This window comes from Phascolarctos cinereus, unplaced genomic scaffold (genome assembly GCF_003287225.1).
Source record: "Phascolarctos cinereus isolate Bilbo 61053 unplaced genomic scaffold, phaCin_HiC Scaffold_3;HRSCAF=262, whole genome shotgun sequence".
In the NCBI taxonomy this organism is placed as follows: Eukaryota; Metazoa; Chordata; class Mammalia; order Diprotodontia; family Phascolarctidae; genus Phascolarctos; species Phascolarctos cinereus.
In genome coordinates, this window is record NW_027555736.1 from 234,174,982 (window position 1) to 234,193,421 (window position 18,440).

Here is an 18,440-nt window from a genome sequence, read left to right on the forward strand (position 1 = left end):
TCTTTAACTTTCCAAATGCAAATGAGCTACTCAAAGTTAAATTTCAAAATGATCCACTTAAATCTGTAAGGTGTTTACTTTCACAAAGTACAAATACAGCCTGAAAGAGACATACCTTTTCACTTAAATACTAGTTGGTATATAATTCAAAAAATTTAAAAACCCTTAACATTCATTCCTTATTAGTTTTCACAAAATCGCATGACAGAAAGTTTCCCTGCCTTGTTAGTAAGCTTCTTACATAGTTCTTCCTAAGGCAGCAGTCAACTCCAGAGTATGATGAGCCCAGGGCCTACAGAAGGGTGTAAATAGGCCATGCAGGGAGATGGTAAATCCTTACCTGACTTCAAAGGGCAAATAATCCTGACACTAAAGGGGGTGGAATACTAAACTAGGTCCAGTTCAGACAACAGCGTGTGGCACATGTGTACCACTATGTACTACAACACCATAAAGGAACACAGAGGACCTAGGTTTGAATCCTGGCTTTGACATTTATTGCTTGTGTTAACCCTTGAACAAGTTATAACCTCCCTGGGCCTATTTCTTCATCTGTACGATGAGTAGTTATTAGGGGAGGTTCCAGCAATCTAGGATTTATCCTGACACTCCTTGGTACTCATTGGATGGACACACACACACACACACACACACACACACACACACACACAGAGTTTAAGTTCAGCCCCAATGAACACCTTGAAACTCTTAAGTGGAAGAGGCAATGTACTATAACGGAAGGAGCCTTAGTCTGGAGAGATTATGGATCTTGTCCCCAGTTAGTCACTAATCCATTATGTGATTTTGAGCAAAGAAGGGGGAATAGTATTCTGGATCTGAATCTATGCAATAAGGTTGTCAAAAGAGAAATAACCATAGCCTTCTAAGAAAGGAAACATAATATCTAGTTTGTGACAGATGAGACTACTGGGCATACAAAGTCTGACATACGCTCTAAATTTGTTTTGTAACTCACTAATAAATCCATCCTGTATGACTTTCATATATGTCTTTACTTAAATTTACCACAAAACATCTTTATTCTACGGACATTACAAGGAGACTAATGGAATCTAAATGCTATACCATTTGATGCATATATGTTTGATATTGATATTATCTATAGTACATTTTAGCAAAATGTAGTTTCCCTTTGTATCTTTTAATTAAATCTATTTTTACTATTGCTATATCTGAGATGATTGCTACCTTGCTAAAGTGTAACAGATTCTGCTCTAACCCCTTTTTAAAATTTATATCTTTCCATTTTATTTGTTTCTAGTAAACAGATTGTTGGATTCTGGTTTCTAAACCATTCTGCAATCCTCTTCCATTTTATGAATTGAGTTCATCCCATTCACATTCAGAATTATCACTGCTGATTGTGTATTTCCTTACATCCTATTTTCTTAACACTTTCCTACTTTTTTCCCCCCACCCCCACTTAAAGAGTTTGTTTTGCTTCTCACTAATCCATCCCTTAATCTACTCTCCCTCTTATTCCTCTCTTTTCCCTTAACTGCTTTCCCTCTACTTCTCTGTTGCCCCAACTGGGTGGATGTATATTCTTCTCTCCTTTGACCAGTTTGGATTGGAATGAAGTTCGAGTGTCACCTGCTCACCTATTTACTCCCTACTGCCCCCTCCTTGTACAGATTTCTATTTGCACATCCTATTTACATGAGATAATTTTCCCCACTCTTCCTCTCCCCTCCTCTCCCAATGTATTCCTATTCCCTACTCTTTCCATTCTTCTTTTAAGATCAAAACATATCAGTCATTCCTAGGTCCTTTGTCTAACTGGACTCCCTCTGTTTTCCCTGATGATGAGTTCTGAGGTGATATATGTAAATATTATCTCCTCATATAAGAATGTAAACTAAACTGTTAAACTACCTTCTGTAGTCCCTTATGATTGCTTGTTTATATTTACCTTTTCTTACACTTCTCTTCATTTCCATGGTTGTATGGTAAATTTTTTTACTGTCTCTGGTCTTTTCATCAGGAATGCTAGGGAAGTCCTCTTCTGTTGAAGGCCCATATTTTTCTCTGTAGCGTTATACTCATTTTGCTGGGTAGATTACTCTTGGTTCTAAGCCTAGATCCCTTGCCTTCTACAATATTATATTCCAAGCTCTCTGCTTTTTTATAGTGATGGCTACTAAATCTTGTATGATTCTGACTGTGGCTCCTTGGTACTTGAATTCTTTATTTCTAGCTGCTTATAATATTATTGCTATGACCTGAGAACTCTGAATTTGGGCTATAATATTGCTGGGAGTTTTCATTTTGGGGTTTATTTCAGGAGGTGACTACTAGTGCATACTTTGCCCTCTCGTTTCCTTTCATGATTTCTTAAAATATGATGTCTAAGCTCTATTTTTTGTCCAAAATTTTCAGGTAGTCCAATGATTCTTAAATTATCTATCCTTGATTTATTTTCCAAGTTAATTGTTTTTCTTATGAGATACTTCACATTTTTTCCCTTTCTTTTTTCTTTTTTTAGTCTTTTGACTTTATTTCTTGATGTCTCACATAGTTATTAGCTTTCCTTTTGCCAATTCTTATTTTCAAGGAGTTATTTTCATCTGTAAAGTTTTGTACCTTTTTTTTCTAAGCTGTTAATTCTCTTTTCTTACCTTTTTTCCTTAGTTTTCATCTCTTTTCCCACTGGCTTTTAAAATTTCTTAGTTCTTTAAAAAATTTTTTTGTTTTAACCTTTTTAAGACTTCTTGTTGGCAGAGAATTCTGGCAAGATAGTAGGGTAAGACAGGAAACACTAGGCTCTCTGAAATTCTCCCACAAACATAAGAGAAATATTGCTTCAAAGGAATTTTGAGCAGCAGAAATAATTAAAAGTCAGGATAAAGAAGTTGTGCTCCAAGACAACTGGGGAGTACCTTAGGAAAACCCACCTCCAGGGGCAGAGGCCTGGACAGATAGAAGTACAAATACCTCCAGACTCTGCTGAATCAACAAACAATAAGCCTTGGGGGCAGGCAGCAAGCTCAGCTGCAGAAACTTTCACCACAGGGACAGCTGAGCAGGGGAAGACTGAAGGACTCTCCTGCAGTGGCTGGACACAGCATGCACAGGTGCACTGACCAGATGTGGTTTTTGGCTACAACTGTAGGTGAGGAGCGAGCACAGCTGGCTTGAGTGCAGTAGCAGAGAAGCAGTGATCCTGCTGGCTGTGGGCATGCTCAGAAGAGTAGAATCCCTGGTTGCAGTTCCAGGGAAGAAGGGGGAGCTGACATTCCCAGTCCCAAAAGGGGAAGGGAATAATTGCAATGATTAAGTGGTTAGAGGCCCTAGCCTAGATTTAGGAGTGGGGAGGAATGCCCAAGTTCAGGCTCCCAGACAGAGCTTAGAAAATAACCCTATATGAAGCCAAAGGCATCATCCCCTATACCTCAGGACTAGGACATGATTATAATAACAAGCAGATAAAAATAACAACAACAACAATAATAAAAACAATAAGTAAGAAAACCAACATGTAAGCAAACCAGAAAGAACCTGAGCTACTTTGTGGACAGAGAAGATCTGGGTTTATGCATAGAAGATAGTGAAACAAAAAAAGTTACTCCTACTTAAAAAAAAAAAGTCAAATGGTCACAAGCCCAAAAAGAGTTTTTGGAAGAGCTTAAAAAGGACTTTAAAAAAATCAAATGAGAGCGGTTGAGGAAAAATTAGGAAAAAAAAATAAGAAGAATCCAAGAAAATCAAGAAAATGACAAAAAGAAAGTCAACTAATTAGAAAAAGAGATCCAAAAACTTAAAAATAATTCCTTAAAAACTAGAATTGGGCAAAGTGAAGCCAATGATGTTACAAGACACCAAGAAATAATAAAACAAAATCAAAAGAATGAAAAAATAGAAGAGAATGTGAAACATCCCCTTAGAAAAACAACTGATCAGGGGCAGCTAGGCCGTGCAGTGGATAGAGCACCGGCCCTGAAGTCAGGAGGACTTGAGTTCAAATCCAGCCTCAGACCAAACACTTACTAGCTGTGTGACCCTGGGCAAGTCACTTAACCCCAAAGCCTAAAAAAAAAAAAAAAAAGAAAAAGAAAAACAACTGATCAACAAAATTCATCTGAAAGAACAAAAGGTCCAGACTATCAAGGGAATTAATGAAAAGAAATGCAAGGGAAGGTGGCCTAGCTACACCACATCTTAAATTGTATTATAAAGCAGCAATCATCAAAACTACTTGGTAATGGCTAAGAAATAGAATGAAGGATCAGTATAGTTTAGGTATGCAAGACACAATAGTCAATGCCTATAGCAATCTACTATTTGATAAATCCAAAGACTCCAGCTTCTGGGATAAGAACTCAGTATTTAAGAAAACTGCTGGGAAAACTGGAAAATAGTATGGCAGAAACTAGGCACAGATCAACATCTTACACCCCATACCAAGATAAAGTTGAAGGTACATGATTTAGATATAAAGGCTGATACCATAAACCAACTAGGAGAGCACGGAATAGTTACCTGTCAGATCTATGGAGAAGTGAAGAATTTATGATCAAACAAGAGATGCAGAACATTGTGAAATGCAAAATGGATGACTTTGATTACATTAAACTGAAAAGTTTTTATACAAACAAAACCAATGCAACCAAAATTAGAAGGGAAGCAGAAAGCTGAGAAACAGTTTTTATAACCACTATCTCTGATAAAAGCCTCATTTCTAAAATATATAGAGAAATGAGTTGAATTTATAAGAATACAAGTCATTCTCCAATTGATTAATGGTCAAAGGATATGAGCAGGCAGTTTTCAGAGGAAGAAATGAAAGCTGTCTACAGTCATATGAAAAAATGCTCTAGGGGCAGCTAGGTGGTGCAGTGGATAGAGCACCAGCCCTGGATTCAGGAGGACCTGAGTTCAAATCTGGCCTCAGACACATAATAACACTTACTAGCTGTGCGGCCAAGTCACTTAACTGCATTGCCTAACCAAAAAAAAAATGCTCTAAATCACTACTGATTAGAGAAATGCAAATCAAAACAACTCTGAGATACACATCATACCTATCAGGTTGGCTCACATGACAAAACAGGAAAATGATAAATGTTGGAGAAGATGTGGGAAATTGGAACACTAATGCATTATTGCTGGAGTTGTGAACTGATCTAACCATTCTGGAAAGCTATTTGAAACTATGCCCAAAGGGCTATAAAACTGTGTATACCCTTTGACCCAACAATACCACTTCTAGTTCTGTATCCCAAAGAGATCACAAAAAGAGGAAAAAGACCCACGTGTACAAAAATATTTATAGTAGCTCTTTTTGTGGTTGCAAAGAATGGGAAATTGAGGGGATGCCCATCAATTGGGGAATGGCTGAACAAGTTGTAGTATATGAATGTAATGGAATACTACTGTGCTATAAGAAATGATGAGCAGGTAGACTTCAGAAATACTTGGAAGAACTTATATGAACTCATGCAGAGTGAAACAAGCAGAACCACGAGAACATTGTACATAGTAATAGCCACACTGTACGATGACTGACTTTGACAGACTTAGCTCTTCTCAGCAATGCAAGGATCTAAGACAACTCTAAAAGAGTCATGATGAAAAATGTTATCCACATCCAGAGAAAGAACTTAGGAGTCTGAATGCAGACGGAAGCATACAATTTGCTCTTTTTTGTTGTTGTTTTGTTTTGTTTCTTCCTTCTCATGGTTCCTCCCATTAATTCTAATTCTTTACATCACTACTCATGTGAAAATATGAATGTATAAGTAGAGCCTATATCAGATTGCATGCCATCTTGGGGAGGGGGAGAAAATTAAAACTCAAAATCTTATGGAAGTGAATGTTGAAAACTAAAAATAAATTAATTATAAAAATTAAAAATAAATAAAATTTTGCATTGATATTCATTAAGGAAAAAAAACACTGATCTAAAGAACAGATTGAGAAGAGACAATAACAACTGTTGGACTACCTGAAAGCTATGATATAAAAAAAAAGCCTGGATACAACATTACAAGAAATTATTAAGGAAAACTGCCCTTCAGTTCTAGAACAAGAGGGTAAAATTGAAATAGAAAAAAAATCCATCAATCGCCACCTAAAAGAGATCCCAAGAGGAAAACTTACTGGAATATTATAGCCAAGTTTTGAAGCTCCCAGGTTAAGGAGAAAATACAACATACAATAAAGAAAAAACCCCCAACAATTTAAGTAATTGTGGAGCTACAGTCTGGATAACACAAGTTGTAGCAGCTTCAACATTAAAAGACCTAAGAGCTTTAAACAATGTATTTCATAGAGCAAAGGAGCTAGGCTTACAATCAATGACAATTCCAATGGCCTTTTGAAAATTGGAACATAGCTATCATGCTGCCCCCCACCTCTCTCTCTCTCTTCTCAATCCAGGCTAAACACCCCATGTTCTGTCAATATCTTCATACGTTAAAGACTCATGGAACTTTGACATCCCGATTACACTCCTATGGATCCTTTCTGGCTTATCAATGTCCTTAAACTGTTGTGCTCAGAACAGAGTACTGCAGTGAAGGTATGATGAAGGCAAGCATATACTAGGGGCTACCACCTCTGGGTTCCTGGAAATTATGCCTCTCTTAATGGAACCCAAGAATATATCAACTTTTTAACTCTCACATCATACTGCTGATTCATATTCAGAGTTTAGAGTCTGCTGAAATTCTTATTCTTTTGAGCAACTGCTGTCCAACTATACCTTTACTACCCTATACTTGCAAGATATTTTTTACATTTACCTTTACTGAATTTTATTATATTCATTCCAATGCTCTAGTCTGCCAAAATCGTTGGATCCTGACTCCGTCAGCCAGTACGTGAGCTGTCCCCTCCCCTGCAGATCTGATGAGAATGTCATCTATATTTTTGTCCAAATCATTGATAGAAATGTTAAATGGCACAGGACCAAACAGATCTCTAGGTAACTTCACTGGAGATCTCTTGCCAAGATGATGCTGAACCACTAGCAACTACTTTTTGAGTTCAGTCATTCAGCCAATTCCAAATCTATCTAACCGTATTATGGTCTCTCTAGTTTGGACCATACCTCTCCATCTGCTCTGCAAGAATAGTATGACATAAAGCTTTCATCAAAAGCTTTGCTAAAATGTAGGTGCCCAATGTCCACAGCACTCACTTCATCTACTACTTCAGTTTAGTAATCTTCTGTAGGCTAGACGCTTCTCTAGCAGAGTCAGGACAAGTTTTAGGTGATGCTTGCGATAACTGACCAGACTGAGGACACTGAGTAATCCCATAAACAAGCTGAAGAAAACCATTGCTGACCTTATGACCACAGCAGCAGTGGAATAATTAGAATGGGAAGACAAGATGCCTGGTGAATGAATGAATGAATGAATGAATGAATGTATGTATTTACGACTAACTACTATGTAGACTCTTTTTGGAAAATCAATGTTTCATCACCATCTGTAGTACTCAATAAACTCCAGTGCCTTCCTGTTGCCTCAGGACCAAATACAAAATGCTCTATTTGGTGCTTTAGGAAAACCACTTTATTGGCTGAATGAAAGAGAATAGAATGGGGAGAAAGCGGAGGCAGGCTGCTGCAATAATCCAGGCATGAGGTGATGAGGGTTTATACTAGAGTGGTGAGTGTCAGAGGAGAGAAGGGGGAAATATTAAAGACACTACAAAAATGACATTGATTGACCTTGGCAACAGCTTGAAGATATGGAGTAAGAAACAGTGATGAGTGCAGGATGATTCTTAGGTTATGAGCCTAAGGAACAGGGAGGACAGTGTTGCCTTGGAACTTAGAAAGGGTAGGATTTCAGGGAAACATAAAGAATTCAATTTTGGACATACTGAGTTCAAGACATCTACTGGACATGCAGTTCTAGATGTCTGAAAGGCAACTGGAGATAGGAGACTTTGAAGCAGGAAAGCTTGGAGAGTTTGGAGCAGCAAAGTTAGATTTGAGAATCATCAGCATAGAGATGGCTATTAAATCCATAGGAGCTGAAGACATCACAAGTGAAAAAGTACAGAGGGAGAAGAGGACCTAGGATAGAACCCTGAGGTATGTGTACAGTTAGAGGGCATGATCTGGAAGAGAATTCAGCAAAGCAGACAGAAAAGGAGTAGTCAGATAGCTAGGACAAAGACTGAGAGTGGTATCCCAAAAACTCAGAAAGAAGGAGAAAATGACCAATAGTGTCAAAGGCTCCAGATAAGTAAAGGAGAATGAGGATAGAGAAAAGGCCATAGGATTTGGCAACTAAGAGATCATTAGTAAGTCTGGAGATAGCAGGTTCAGTGGAATGATAAGGTCAGAAGCCAGATCGTAAGGAGTTAAGAAGAGAGAAAGTGGAAGTACCTAATGTAGATAGTGTTTTTGAGGAGTTTAGCTTCAAAAAGGCAGAAGAGGTGTAGGGGGAGAGTGGGTATGGAAGAATCAAGTGAAGATTTTTTTTCTGGATAGGAGTGACATGGGCATGTTTGCAGATAGGAGGGAATGAGTCAGTAGACAGAGACTGAAAATAAGTGAGAGTGGGGACTTGCCACTTAAAAAACAATCAGATTATTCCTAATTGTCTCTAGATGATAATAGCCATAGAATTTGAGGGATGGAAAGGACTACAACCTCTGAGCAAGATTCTCAGCTGAGACAGTAGGGAGATGGAGAGCCATGTGAAGTCTGAGGAGGGATGAAAAGGTTTGGAGGAGCCATACGTGTAGGAGTGAAGGTGAGGAATGGTGGGAGTGATTCAATGCTGAGGCTTGGTTGGGCTTATATAGTTGGGAGGGTAGGGATTCAAAAGAGGACATCAGTGTAGAGATGAAGCCACACTTCTGATGGCCCTTTAAAAATGAAGATATTCTCTAAGGAGCAGTTAAGGCTACAGAAAATTCTAAGGAATGCTAACGCTAGGAGTAAAGAAGAGAGCTCGCTATGGAAGAACCCAGTACTTAATTATTTCTCATTTCTTGACTGGGTGAGGGAGAACAAGGACTAGTGGGATTTCTCTCTTTCTACCCACCATCAGCCATGGCATTTTACAGTACAGCTAGCTGCCCAGTAGAAGACACTATATTTAGCAGACAGCAGGACTAGGAATCAGAGTGGGAGATGGGTAAAAGGAATATGACCCCTGTGAGTCAAGAAGAAATTCTTGGCTATGTTGGGAGGTAAAGTGTGGAAAGAAACAAGCCCAAGTAGCCTAGCTGAGAGGTTTGTCCAACAGAGACACTATACCCAAGAGGAACAGGATAAGGTCATCTCTCTTTCTCGAAATTACTTTATATTTACTTACTTATGCATCTTGTGCATATGTTCAAACTTGCTCCCCCACTCCCACCCTTCCTGCTCAGGTACAACGTAACCTACCTTAAAAGCAAAGACTCTTTTGTCTCTGTAGCCTCAGTGCAGGTAACAGGTACTTAATGTTTACTGACTCTTCTTCCCAAACCCATCTCACTTCCTAACTTTTCTTTATCTTTTGAGGTTATCATTGCCCCTTGCAGTTACCCACGTTTATAATTTAGGACCCATACTTGACTCCTTATTCTCTTCTATTCTCCTTCTCCCTATGGCATTTCTCTGCTCAAGAAGCTTCCATGGCTCATAAGTGCCCTAAGATCAAATACAAAATTCCCATTTGGTATTTATAGCTCTTCCAAACCTGCCTTCAACTTACCAAGGTTGATTATACATTACTCTCCTGATACTAAGGACAATGCATTACACAATGTCCGATTTCTGTAGTAGTTCTATACTCCTATTCATAACAAATATAAGAATGTTTGTCAGGACTTTTAAGATGGCAAATGCTGTCCTAATGAATGGATATTGCTTGCTAGAAATATATTAAGGGAAAGTTCAAAACTCTTGAGCAAAGACTCTATTATTCTTCCTCCAAGGAGCAAGCCTCAAAATATTTCTTTTGATAACAGAAAAAGCTAGTTGGACACAAAAGAAAACACCTTAGGGATACTTTGACTATTTTCTGTTTATGCAATTTATTACAATTTCACTATGCTGTCTAATACTTCTAAACTGGGGGAAAGATTTCTCTCTTTTCAAATTTGTGATAATGCTCATCTCAGTCCAAGTAAAATAACTTTTTGTAGCACTGTAGCCCCTACTGAAAACAAGATTTCTACCTCCTAAGCAGAGGTAAGAATGAGCCTTCCAATCTTCCAATCTTACGCCGGCTTTCTCATTTAATCAAACACTACCATAAGACTCCTAGGAACTAGAAAACAAATATTTCTAATGTGTGTCAAAGATGCAACTTTTTTGTATAATAAGAGAAGGCATATTATGAGCCTATCTTTGAAGGGTGCTGACAAGTATATGTAGCATGGGTATTTACATTCCCTGTCACTAACAGCACCAGGTTCTGGTATTCTCTCATAAACTGAGGATTATTCGGTGGGAGAGGGGGAAAACACGCATGCAGTAGTGCTAATCCTAGGGTTGCTACTACCTCAACTAGAGTGGTACTCCTTTTGTGATACTCCCAGAGATCTTTGGGAGTTGACTTGGCTGTTGAAGTTGTTAAGGCTCTTGCCTGGCCAGATAGCTTGTGGAAAAACATCCTGGGTTCTACATCCAATCTGTAATAGTATTTTGGGAAGGAAATTTTTGGTAGCTATTTGTGAAGATGCCACCTTTCCCCAAAGCCATAGTTGGTAGATCACAGCCTGAAATGTTCACATCACTAGTAGAAGCCCCATTCTAGACACAGAACACAAAAGAATCTGATTTCATTACCAGCCATTCAGACACTTCTACTGGCTACAAAGAATGCCTTTTGATAAACCTCATGAGGACTCTGTAAGGTCTAAGCTGGTAGCCTGTTTCTTTCTTCCTTGGGTGGGGGAGTTTGCTTATCACAAAATCTCTCATTTATTGGGCAACTGCCACTACTTGTAAGTGATTGATCTTGCCATCACCCACAAATGTACCACCACCATATTCAAGAATTCTGAAATCCCCATATCTGACCATAGTCCACTGGCTCTTCATTTTTCCTTCTACCTTTCCTAACAAAACCCTACTCTTTTTCCACATTGTGACCTCCAATCTCTTCAGACCTCAATTCTCTCCCAGGTCATCTCCACTGTATTAGCCACTCTCTCCTCTCCTCTCCATCTTGAATCCTTGGTGAATCAATTAAGTCTATATTCTCTTAAATCCCTGGACCTCCTCTCTTGAATACCCCTAGCTTGGCTATTCAATGAAAGGAATGTAAAGCTTACCATAATATGTTTATGCTACAAACTATAAATGTGAAAACCATAACTGTTGAAATTTGCTCAAAAAGACAGACTTTGTATGTTTCATTCTTTCATGAAAGGGTACAAACTTTTAAATTTGTGTGCTGTTCTCAGGATGATTAAAAATGGTAGCAAGAATAATTATGATAAGGAAGTATTATTTAACTCACAGGACTGTTATAAGGATCAAGTGAAATGATGTACAATAAGCAAGGATTTTACCTTAAAGACACAGATATATTTACACATATTTACCTGTATAGATAAACACAGATGTATGTATCTATGTATGTGTGTACATACACACATACACACATGCACACACACACATCTGTTGTGATGATGATACTAATAATTTAAAATTTTCTGACAATCTATAACCATCACATTTTGGGGATTTTAAGTTTTAGGAATGATTAGAAATAAACTGATCCTATAATTTCTAAACTATCTAAAGATAGTTAAAAAATCTTTGAAGTTTCATTGCAATCTTCTCCCAGGGAATCATTTTTGTTTCACACACTTCACAATGAATTAAAAAAATGTCTAAACAGATTATAAAATTACAAAATATGTTTCCCGGTTAAGGGTATATTAGAAAGCAAGTGTTACTTTTCCACACTGTAAGAAATATCTAGAAATAACTTTATTTGAGTCTTATCTTGCTGAAAGGAAACCTTATAGAACCAAAGCTAAACTTAACTTTGGATCATTTAACTTAGATCAGAGGATGTTCTATATTATACTCACTGATTTAATAGCTTTCCAAGAAGGAAGGGGAAGAACGTTAGACAAAGCCAATGCTCTAGGGGAGCATTAGTTTTTTAGCAAAGGAAACAAGATTTCTTTTCAAAATTACTAGAATTATCTGTTAACATATCTTCCCTACAGTGGAGTATAAGGTCTACACCTAGAGCATACTAATATGGTTCCATATGCAGTTGGGTTTTCAACTTATGGGAAATCAACCACTTGAGGAGAATTTAGTAATTTCAATGTTTTCAGTTTTTTGATATAGAGAAGGTCTGACACACATCTGACTCTAAAATTGTGTAACTTTTATTTAGAGAAAAGATAATGAAGAAATTTATAATTTCCTTGGGACAAAACCAAAGAATGTATTGTCAGACTTACACAGAGTATAAAAACACCTCTGATCAAGCTGTAGATGGGTGAAAAAAAAATCAAATGATGGAGATGTTTTCAGCAATGACTCCAAAGGAGAGCCATGTGCTTGCCTTATGGTATAGTTGTGAAGATCGAATGAGAATCTGTGTACAAGTGCTTTACAAACCTTAAAGTTCTACGCATCAGTTATGATGCTGGTAACTAAAGTTATGTGAGCTAATTCATAACCATTTTTTAAAATTCTAGGCATGATTAGTAAATGAAAAAATTAATAGCTCATTTTTATATAGTACATTTCACAGGTTACAAAATCCTTTCCTAATATTTAAGATGTAGGAGCAATATGATAAGCCAATAAGAGACAAAAAATGGTGCAGTGAGAGAGGTAGGAGGAAAGTCATAATAATATAGTGTGACAGAAGCTAAGAGACAGGTTATCAAGGGGGGGATGGCTAGTCTATAATCAAAGGCCACTAAGGTAGGTCAGGAAGGGTAAGTTTGCACAGAAAAGTAGTTGATTGGTCTAATATGGAAGAAACTTTGGAGAGAGTTGTTTCAATAGAATGGTAGGAAAGGAAACCCAATAAAAGAGCAAATGAGTGGTTGATGAGGCAGTAGAAAAAGCAAGTGTAGACTATTATTTCTACCAGTTTGACAGCAAGAGGGAGAAGAGAATATGAAAGCTTGAGAGAATGGAACAGTAGGATGGCAGCTTTAGGGGAGTACAGATCTCAGCATTTTTTTTAAGGCAATTGGGGTTAAGTGACTTGCCCAGGGTCACACAGTTAGTAAGTGTCAAGTGTTTGGTCTTAGGCCAGATTTGAACTCAGGTCCTCCTGACTTCAGGGCCGGTGCTCTATACACTGCGCCATCAAGCTGCCCCTCTCAGCATGTTCTTAAGTTGAAAGACTCAGCAGAAGTACAGTTCAAGATGCATTAGTGAAAGAAGATGTGCAATTTAATGGAGAAAAAAAGAGAAGATAGGTCTGAGGATGGAGGTGGAGGGATTAGCTTTATCTGAGACTGAATAATACCTCTTCTAAGACGGGGTAAGGGCCAAAGCCAAGACCTTTGTCCCTTGCCCCAAAAAGAATTTGGGTCCCATTTGTATACAGGCAACAGAAAATCCCACCTGGGACTCTCCTTGAACTCCCACTAGATCAAGGAAGTCTCTAGCATTTGCCTGAGGCTATAATCCACTCAACTGGCCTTTCATTGTGGCTATACCCAATCTCCCAATTCTGTCACCTCTGACCTAGCCCAACCTTCATTGTCTGTTACCTTCCTAAGGGGAGAGGGGTTCCCCTACCTCCCATCCCTGATCTTATCTAGACTCCATTCTAGATAGTCACTCCCATCAAGATCCTCCCTATACCCCTCCTCACAGTCACCCCAATCTACTTGGTCACTCTTTAGATCCTTCCCACAGTCTTTCTGTATATAAGGTTCATCTTATCTCCATTAAGATGCTCAGATTCTTAAAATCTAGCCAACAGCTCACAAATGTTCAGATTCTTTAAGAGTATGGCCAATATAGACGAGCTTTAATAAACCCTGTCTTTGGCTGAAAGAAGGCCTGGGTCGAATTCATTTAGACAGCACCTGTATGTTGCTATTTTGGGATCCCAGCACCCTTAAACCTTAACATATGGTTCCCTGAACTTCAACAGAAGGATGAAGCTGGAATAGGAAGTGGAGGAATTAGGCACTTTCCAATAGATAGCCTCAATCTTCTCAATAAGTAGGTAAAAAGTTATATGCTGAGAATGAAGGGAGAAGGGGCAGTTTGTGACTTCGAGAAAGGCACAGTAAGGGCTTAATATGATGGGGCAACCAGGTGAAGCAGCTGAATGGCATAGTAGACAGCGTTCTGGGCCTGGACTCAGGAAGACCAGACTTCTAATCCAGCCTCAGACACATACTAGTTGTGTGTCCCTAGACAAGTCATTTAACTTCTGTCTGCCTCAGTTTCCTTATCTATAAAATGGGTATAATAATAGCAACTACCTCCCAGTGTTGTTGTGAGAATCAAATGAGGTAATATTTGTAAAATGCTTTGCAAACCTTAAAACACTATATAAATATTTTGGCTTTGAAACAGCTGTTGTACAATGTGAATTTATAGAAAAATATCTATGCTGTAGAGGGGACCTCTTTGGTTGAAATATTTAGCACAAAGACCCATCAGATCCAGGTAGGTAAGGTAGTACTATCCCTATTTTACAGAAAACTGGACTTCAGAGGGTAAGTGATTCACTTGAGACCCCAGAATCAGGACTAGTAGAGTTCAAGTTTACTGACTACAGGCTCAGTGATCTCTCTACTGTACCCCACTACCTGGTGGCAGAAGGACTAAAGGTTCGACTGCTGCTACAGATAAAACAAGACTTTAAATACCAACCACTCTATACATTGTCATTACTTGACAAGTTGATCTTACAAGATTATCTAGTGCAGGCTTCTTATTTTACCTTTATAATCATCTACTATAAACTTTTTCTGTTGGTGTATACCAACAGCTCTTTACAACCTGACCCCTCCTACCTCTCCGGTCTTCTTACACATTACTCCCCTCTACTGCCAGCCTGCTATTCTTCATCTGATGCTCTCTCCATCTCCCATGTCCATGTCTTTGCACTGACTGATCCCCATGCCCAGAACATGTTTCCTTCTCACCTTTACATCTTAAAATCCCTAGTTTCCTTCAACGCTCAGCTCAAGTACCACCCCTTACAGGAGGCATCTTCTGGTCTTCAGGGCTGCCAGTGCCTTCTCATTCAAGGTTATCCTGTCTGCTCTGTTTATAGCCATACACATGCCGTCTCCCTCATTGTGCTATAAGATCCTTAAGGGCAAAGCTTGATTTATTTTTGTCTCTGCCTGTTTAACTTAGCCCAGCACAGTACTTTAGTGCACAGTAAGGGCTTAATACTATGGGACAACTAGGTGGTGCAGCGTATATAATTCTGTGCCTGGACTCAAGGAAAACCTAAATGCAAACTCGGTCTCAGACACTAACATGTTTGTGTGATCCCAGGCAAGCCATTTAACCTGTCTGCCTCAGGTTCCTCCTCTGCAACATGGGAATAATAGTAATAACCACCTCCCAGAGTTATTATGAAAATCAAGTAAGATAGTAGTTTTAAAGTTCTTTGCAAATCTTGAAAAGCTACATAAATGCTAGCTATTATTAACAAATGATTCTTGATTATTTACATTTAACAGTGCTTGCCAATTACTAAGTCAATACATACATCTCATTTGATCCTCCCTAGAGAGGTTAAGTGACTTGCCCCAGCAAGTCCTAACAGATAATCAGGGTAGCAGCAGAGCCAGGAGTCAGGGAATAGAATCAGAAGATCCTGACTCGCAACCTGATGCTCCTTCCAGTACACTATCTCGCCTCTGAATCAAATCCATCATATAAGACCTGTGTAATTTGTTCCACTAGGATTGAACGCTCTTGTGAACATTTAGCACAAATCTTTTTGGAATAAATCACCTCCATGGGGATATCTGACACATAAAAATATCTTTCATTAAAGAGAAAGAATGGTACTTCCACTGCCCCAACCCATGCTAATTACAGAAAATGCATACCTGCTCTATTTCCTTTGAATGGGATGTCCGGTTTTCTCCCATGCCTCCAGGTTGGTCATTTTCCCATGGTAATTTATTTTTTCCTTTTCCTGCACTTAACACCCTTCGAGTACAGATAGTCTGATCAGCAGATGGACTATAAGAGCCATACATCTGTATACTATCCCTTGAACGGTCACCACAATGACAGTGTGCACTCTGAGTTCTGTTACCTGCCAGAAGCCAGTCTGTATCTGCTCCATGGGGCAACTGGGTTGATCTGCCCTGGGCAGAAGATGGCATGAGTACAGCATACTCCACAAATCCCTGTTCTGTTAGCTTTGGAAGAGTTTTCCTAGCTAATCTGGCTTGCACAGCATTCATCACTCCATCTCCATTATCTTGAAGTTCAACAGCATCAACAGCTCTGAAAAGTACACTGGTTTTACCTGAGCCCATTGAAGATGCCAACACGGCAAAGGCCTCCAGAGCAGCTTGGCGCACCCTACGCTTACTATCCACTAGAGCTGGGGCAAGACCAAAAGCCAGTTTGGGCAAGTCAAAATCCTCACTTGGATAGGTCAGCAAGGAGCAAGATGCTTATATTCACCACCTCTTCTCTCACTCTGGAATGCTTATGTTTGAGATGTTCCAGCAATAAACACAGCACCTGCTGAGGTCCACTTCCTTCATCAGCTTAAGGAAAATGTTCATGTATTCTTGCTTGATCACCAACTTGTTGTCTGCTAGTACTTTGACCGTGGCAGCGATGACTGGTCCCAAGAATTGCTGTACCTGTCCCCCAAGGCGGGTCACCAACAGGTGCAGTACCTGAAGCGTGCCGTGAACCACTTTGAAGTTAGAATCATCTAACAAGTTATACAATAAGCTAATGAAACCTACAAGACTAGAGTGAGGAGTGGAGACAGGGCTAAACCTTCCCAGCACCAGCTTCAGTTCCTCCACAGCTTGAGTCCGACTCTTATAGTCCTCCTGATCTAGCAACCTGGAATGCAGCTCTTGGGGAACAACACCAAACTTGAGGTGGCTACTGGAAGGTGTTGCCGGGCAGGGGAGGGGATCTTCAGGAAACTCAGAAGCTTCAAGTTCCAAATAATGAGGAACCTGACCCCCAAACTGGGACTCTATACGACGATTGTAGTGTCTCCTCAGGGCTGAGGGCAGGCGAGAGATGTAAGACTGAAACCGGTCTTGGCCCAGGTGCTCCCCTATTTGCTGCAGCGCAGAAAAAGCTATCTCGGCCTCTTCTTCTTCCTCCTGTTCCCCAAGCTTGCGGGCCAGGGACAGCGTGATCTCGGTGAGATCCAGGCCGAACAGATCCGGGGGAGTGAGCAAAATAGGGAGCAGGAGCGCAGTGGAAGCCCGGAGCCGGGCATCGGCGCTCTCCAGGCCTCGCTGAATGAGCACCTGCAGCACCTGCCCGGGGCTCCGCTTCAAACACTGGTGCAGGATCTGCAGCGCGTCCTTCCTCAAGGCCGGGTTCTCCTCTCTCAGGGAGACCACGAGCTGCGGCAGAAGAGCCAGGCTGAAGGCCTCTTCCAGCTGGCCCACCTCCCCCTGACCCCGGAGCACGTCGGAGAGAAGCTGCAGGCAAAGTCGCTTCTCCTCCAGGGCCCCCTCCACCAGCACCCGGCCCAGAGCCCGGTAGAGCGCTTCCTTCCGTCTCGGGAAACCGAGGCGCCCGCCCCGCCGGGGCAGGGCAGCCTGCAGAGCCTGGAAGGCCTCGGACGGCTCCGGCGCCGTGCGGAGGAGCTGCAGCAGCCGGGTCTCCTCTTCCTCCCCTCCAGGCAGGCTCCCTCCGGCCCTGGACCAGCCACTCGTGACAGCTTCCTCCGCTGGGAGAAAGAGCGCGGTCGTGGTGGGAGACAGGGCCGGCGGGGCCGCGGGGCACGAGCCCTGGTCACCGGCGGCTCCCCGGCAGCAGTAGCTTTTCTCCTCTCTCATCGTCCGCCGAGGTCGGTCCTCATCAGTCTCTGGGGTGGAAAGGCGGCAGCAGCTCCGGGGCCGATGGGCGCTGGGGGCTAGGAACGGGGCCTGCGGCAGGAGCAGCACCGGGGGCGCGGACGCCATGGAGAGGCGTCAGCAAGCTGCGGCAGCGGGGAACCATCGCAGTCTCCTAGGGGCTCGGCGGAGCCCTCCCCTCCCTTTTCTTCTCCAGGCTCCAGAGCTATAGAAGGGGAAAAGCAACTGCCGAAGCCGGGGCCGAGAAAGATTCCCTCCTTCTCTTCTTCCTTCTCCCCTTCCTCCTCCTCCTCCTCCTCCTCCTCCTCCTCCTCCTCCTCTTCTTCTGCCGCTGGCGCCACGGCCCCACAGGAGCAGAGCGCTCCAAGCCGCCCCCGGCTATAGGAGGCAGCCCTCAACAAAATGGCCCCCGCTGCGGGGCCCCAGACTCAGCCGCTGGCACCAGGCGTAACCAAGGGCACCACGTGACCAAACCGACC

The 18,440-nt window shown here is 41.1% G+C and overlaps 1 protein-coding gene across 1 annotated transcript in view; it reads right to left on the bottom strand.

The window, feature by feature from the left end:
- TOGARAM1 (TOG array regulator of axonemal microtubules 1) overlaps positions 1 to 18,229 on the bottom strand; it is an 87,206-nt gene extending 68,977 nt beyond the window's left edge. Inside the window, 3 exon segments of the mRNA XM_020986423.2 lie at positions 16,000 to 16,572; positions 16,574 to 16,662; positions 16,665 to 18,229. Coding sequence (XP_020842082.1) covers positions 16,000 to 16,572; positions 16,574 to 16,662; positions 16,665 to 18,069 — 2,067 coding nt within the window. The 5' untranslated portion in view covers positions 18,070 to 18,229.
- Between the last annotated feature and the right edge of the window lie 211 nt (positions 18,230 to 18,440).